General features: G+C 42.0%; 1 protein-coding gene across 1 annotated transcript; it reads right to left on the reverse strand.

Annotated features, from left to right (window-relative positions):
• Positions 1-418: 418 nt before the first annotated feature.
• Positions 419-1957, reverse strand: LOC143855865 (uncharacterized). The gene is made up of 3 exons (XM_077365917.1): positions 1535-1957; positions 1367-1444; positions 419-1270 (listed from the first exon to the last, which is right to left on the reverse strand). The coding sequence occupies exons 1-3, from the start codon at positions 1955-1957 to the stop codon at positions 419-421; spliced, it is 1353 nt and encodes a 450-aa protein (XP_077222032.1).
• Positions 1958-5958: the final 4001 nt, after the last annotated feature.

Below are 5958 nucleotides of genomic sequence, written 5' to 3' on the forward strand. Positions count from 1 at the left end.
CGTCTTCTCTGATCATAGCTACAACCGGTGAATCAATCTTAAACAGAGATTCCAGAAGGTACGGCTCCATAAGGTCAGCCCAGTCTGATTCAGATTCCTCCTCATCAATCTGCAAGGGTGGGAATTCATCCGGAAGTTCCATTTCAAAGAAGATCTCAAACCCCGACAGCTTTTCATTGGTCATTGGATCGATCCATGGCTCAGCAAAACCGCAAAAGGGGAAATCCTCTCCTTCCCTCCTGTAGTGTTCATTCCTCAACAAACGGTAAGACCTGTTCGGCTCATCTAACCCCAAACGACGAAGTTCGGCCTTTCTGTGCATATACTTCTTCATTTCATGGATCTCTTCATTTGTAGGTTCATAGCCCAACCCAAACAGTCCAATTGCTCTACCCATATCCGGCCACTCAATTACACCCTAATGGTGACGACCTAACCCGGCCCCTGAAACATAGCCCTGTCTGCGCATCATTCGGACTACTGCGGGGTTTGAGCTTGTAAGGAAAGTGAGAGGTTCATTCATAGCTTCTTCTATTGATATACCTGTGACTTCCAGTGAGAAATCAGTCAGACTGACATCTTCATTCTTTTCTGAGGCAGCTGGGATGATGAGTTCTTGAGAAATTTGACCGATTTCTAGATATGGGTCTCCTCTGACTGTTATTACTTTGTTACCCTTAATGAATTTCAGCTTTTGATGCAATGATGAAGGAACAACCCCGTATTTATGAAGCCAAGGTCGGCCCAAGAGCAAATTGAATGATGGTTTAATGTCTAACACCTGAAACTCAATTTCAAACACTTCGCCTCCAATCTGGATCTCTATGGCTAAAGTCCCAACAACACCACGCCTCGTACCATCATAAGCTAAGATGCCTTGTTCAGAAGGGATAAAATCACTAGGTTCAGATCCTAAGGCAGTAGCGGTACTCAGAGGACAAACATTCAATGCAGATCCATTGTCGACTAGAACCTTAGGAACTTTCTTTTCATTACAGACAACGATGACTCGGAGCGGGCGGGTACGATTACGACCTTCTAGAGTCAAGTCTTCATCAGTGAAAGTCAAGGTTTTGAAAACTCGAGCCATAGCTACAAGTCCGACCAACTGATCTTGAGTGATATCAACAGACACTTTAGCAGCATTCAACTCTCTAAGTATAACCTCTCGGTGCTTTGCAGAGGACATAAGCAAACCCCAGATTGAAATATTTACCTGAGTTTTCTTTAACTGCCGGAGGAGGTTTTCATCTTCTTCATCTGACTCCGACTTAAACAACTCCGATCATCTGGCCAACTCAGCAGGATTCTCAACCCTTAACTCGGCTGGTTTAAAGATAAGCCTGCCGCGAGTGACATGGCGAACTTCATCACAATCAATCTCTAGATTCTCTTCATCAGGCTGAAAAAAGTAAGGACGAACTTCCTGATCTTCCTCATCAGGCTGGAAAACATATGGAGTTCATGCTAGTTGACGGACAGTGGGTTCAACAGTGCCTCTTTTATCAGATTGATAAACACATGGGTAAATCACCTGGTCTTCCTCATCAGACTGGAAAACATAAGGAATTCGATAGGTTCGATTGATGACAGGCTTAGCAAGACATTCCTCTTCCTCTTCTTCAAAATTTAGGAGATAGGGAGTTGCAGGAGTTATGGCACAAATATAAGAGGTTGGATCAACAAAGGGCTTGTCATCAGAGATACCTCCTATCTCAGGTGGAGGGGGAACGACATGTCTTGGCAAGGGATTTTGAGTAATATTAGGTTTAGGTAAAACAAGGTCACCTACCTTTAGCAGTTCTTCTATTCTGTATTTAAGGGCCAAACAACGATCAGTATGGTGTCCGGGACCTTGGTGATACTGATAGGATTGGTCTTCTCTGAAACTTCTAGGAAGAGGGTCTGGGGGAGGTCCTGGTGGTTCAATGACACCATCTCTGACAAGTTTTCTCATGATGGAAGATGGGGTATAAGGCAATGGAGTGAATTCTTTCTTTGGCTTCTATACGAGTTTTTCTCCTTCCATCACTATATTTCTTGGAGGTAAGCGAGAATTCCTAACCTGATTTACTTCTTTGGGAGCAGTGATAGGTTTCTTACCCTCCTTCGGATTCGTATAATGTTTCAGAACTTCACCTTGTGCTAAAGCATCTTCTGTCATGTTCCCAGTGTGGATGAAATGCTTAAAATCTAGATAGTACTGAGTAGTCATACAGATCTTGACGAGTGACCTCAACTCCATTGTCATAAGAAAATTGTTCAATAAACTTTTCAACAATGTCCTCCCAAGTCTTGGGATAAGCTAAATCCAAAGTCAAAAACCATTTACTTGTTACACCTGATAGAGACATTTGGAACAGTTTAGCCATCTGTTGAGAATTCAAACCGTACTGCTCAAGTGAATTGATGTACATCTTCAGATGACTCCTAGGACTCCTGGATCCGTCATACTTGACAAAGTCAGGGACTTTGAACTTGGGAGGAAGAGTGACGCCAGGGAAGATTGAGAATTCGAACATGTCTATTTTCTTTGGATTGTGATTTTTCAAATTCAAAAGCTCGAGGGCCAACTTGTCTACTTTCTCAGATAACTCTTTCTCTTTCCCAGCTCTAACAGGAGTGGCGGAAGATTTTCCTCAGCGTACTACTCATCAGCGTACTCATAGGCAGGAGCTAGTACGGATCTGACCGGAATATGGACTCTAGTCGAAGGATTCTGGACCACAGGGTCCTTTGAGGTTGCTTGACTCTCCAGACGTGTCACTTTTTCAGTAAGGGTCGACACCTGTCTGGAAAGGTTCATCATCATTTCTCTCATTTCGGCCATGAAACTATTCTCATTAGACTCAGCCATTAGGTCAGAATTAGAAGATTAAGGTGAATCAGAATAACGACTTAGTCTCGATGTTTGACGATACCAAACAGGCTTAGAAGCGGTAACTTTTCTGTGAGAGATGATTAAGCGACCGGACAAGACTCCTCTCATGGACATCACAAACACTAGGTATTAATAAGAGGTAATCATATGACAATGTTACATGCAAGTTGAAACAGAAGATGATACAAATGCATCCCTGCATTGGGTAAAAATCAGCAGCATAACAATTGTGAGAAGGGTTGCGATAAGATAAATGCGTAGTTTATCAACAACCCTAAAGGACAGTGGTCACACTCAAACAGTTTCGGAAAAACTCCAGCAGCATGATGACCTCACAAAAAGGGTCATGGTATGGTAAACTCATGGTTTATCAATAACCCTAAGGGATAGTGATTGCTCTCAAGATTTTTAGATAAAATCTGGCAGCATGACGACCTCACAAAAGAGTCGTAGGAAGGTAAACTCATGGTTTATCAATAACCCTAAAGGATAGTGATTACTCTCAAGGTTTTTAGATAAAATCCGGCAGCATGATGGCTGGACTAGGGATCTAAACCACTAAATATGAGGGGTATGCCGACATGGTCAAAATAAAGCAAGGCCCTCAGCAAAGAAAACATGCACTCTAATAATCGTGCCAAGATAGACTCGCAATCAGTAAGTGGAATGCAATCTTATCAAGATCAATCAAGGGATTAGGCTCATGGAAGAAAAATCATGGATATAAAGATAATGATGCGAAACCAATGAACGGATCATAATCTAAAAGATTGATTGATAGGGAGAATTGATTAGATTAGGGAAAAAACATAACTAAGAAGGTAAGCCCTAATCTAATAATAAATATATATATATATATACATATATCCTAACTAGGGGCCCCAGCCTAGTCTAATCTAGCGGAGTCAAGGAGGTCTCCACTCATGACAGACTAATGAGTGTACTAGGACCGTGTTGTAGCAACATAAAGTGAGCTACGCTAGTTTATAAATGGGACAAGGCTCCTAACTCTAGGCTCCACATGTGTAAGCAACATATGTTCGTACCTATATGAATAAAATATATATATATATATATATATATATATATATAAACACATGCACCTCCTAGTTGGGTTTCACTAAGTCAGCAAATATATTTATGTACATAATATATATAAAATGAAAGTATGGCTCCGGACTCAATCTACAGGGCACTATGCATATGACCATACTCTTGATGTATAACACAAGTACACCTAGTATTATACAGAATATGTTCATTCTCACTGGCTACTATAGAGACAAGTACGCCTAGTGTCTATGGGGGGCAGTACTGGCGCATAGCTTGAAAATAGATTCAACGGTTCCATCATGGTAATGACATCCCATCTGGTACGCACCGTATCTATCCCTGGGGCCAATAATGAAAACAATGCAAGAAATAAAGAATATGATAATGTATGTTGTGTTGTGTGTGAATCCCTCGTTTTATTTACGCACCTATTTGGTGCCCCTGAATTTCTAAACGATTAAGGTTCCCATTTAACTTGATTTTAGCCCGAATTTCTTCAAAATTAATTAAAATGGCATTTTAACATAATTAGGCAATATCTCAAAGTTCCCCAACAGAGTCGTTAGCCTGTGGACCCCGATCTCGAGGACGATGAGGAAACGAGTCCCCAACAGCCTCTAAGATCTCCACATGTGAAGGAGAGCTCTACCAAGGAACTCTCGAAATAATGCCCCTCACAGCATGAGTAGCGATATGTGGGATACCTCTTGATCCGGAGACAGGAGCCTCGAAACCAAGACGTACCTAAAATAACTGAGAGTCACCATCCAGGGAAGTCGGTTTTGGAACCCCATAAAATACTTTGTCTCAACGGATAACCAGAGATGCAAAGGTCCGTGCCTGGTGACGAATGAGGAAGGTTCGAAGAGCACCCCCACCCGCCCGAGTGCAAGCACTCGGTCTCTTATGCCATTTTCATTAACTTCGAAGAATTTTAGGCGAAAATCATGTGAAATGGGAACAATCATCCCCAAGAAGAAGTCTACCTAAGCATGCGTGGCCCAGGGATGGGCAAAGAAAGTAAAGAAATCCTAGCTCATCACATCTAATCCTAACTCAACACATCTAAGAAAGCAGTAAACAACCACATGCAGAGCTACAGCTAAGCAGATAATGACAAATATGATGAGATAAGCAGCAAACCAGTAAACAACCAAAGCAGTAGAATAAATATACTAGCATGCGAGCCTATGCAAGGGATAATGCTAACAAAATAGTAATCAATCACATGCTAGAAAAGTAAGCAAGCAAAAAGTAACACATAAGAAACAAAAGACAAGCACACAACGAGCTAAAAGATGCAAGGAAAGAAGTGCGAGGACTAGAAATGCCAGGGAAAAGGAAAGAGGAGATACGATAGGCTCAGGGAGCTATTCCAAAGGAATCAAGCCCAGCGATCCTAACCCGCTAAGGATCAGACAAGTCTCGCGGTCGTCATATCCTTTCGTTGGGCTCAGCGAGGACAATCCTTATGAAGGGGCCATGCTATGTCGTCACCCATCCCAAAACCCGATAAAACGTTAAAAAACTGATGAAAACCGGAAAACAACGATCAAAATCAGAAATAGAATGAAGTGTGGGCTCCGAGTGACCTGGCAATCACCATCCTTGCCCATTTTTAGTTTTTTTGTATTTTTTAGTTTTTTGTTTTTTTGTTGTTTTTTTATCTCTTTTAATTGTAAAAGGAGTTTTCGGCTCAGGAGGTTTCCGTCTGTCGTGGCCTGAACCAGACACAAGTGGCTGAATATGGTGGAATTGGTGGTGGAAAAGAAGATGGTGCTGATGAGATGAAGATGGGTTCTTGGGATTAAGGCAATGGGGTTTGAGAAGGTGGGTTTGAAGAAGGGAATGGAGAAGATGGTTTTGATGGTGGCTGATGGTAGTGATTTGCAAAGGAGGCGGCTGATGGCAAGGGAGGTCAGAATGGGTTTAAATGGAAGAGGGTTTGTAGAAAATGTTGGTGGTAGAAGAAGAAGAAAATGGTGGAGGAAACGGGGTTTTGAGGGAGGAGATGAGCTTGAGAT

Source organism: Tasmannia lanceolata, unplaced genomic scaffold (assembly GCF_043159265.1).
Source record: "Tasmannia lanceolata isolate RefF3 unplaced genomic scaffold, GAP_Taslan_0.1 ptg000023l, whole genome shotgun sequence".
Lineage (NCBI taxonomy): Eukaryota > Viridiplantae > Streptophyta > Magnoliopsida > Canellales > Winteraceae > Tasmannia > Tasmannia lanceolata.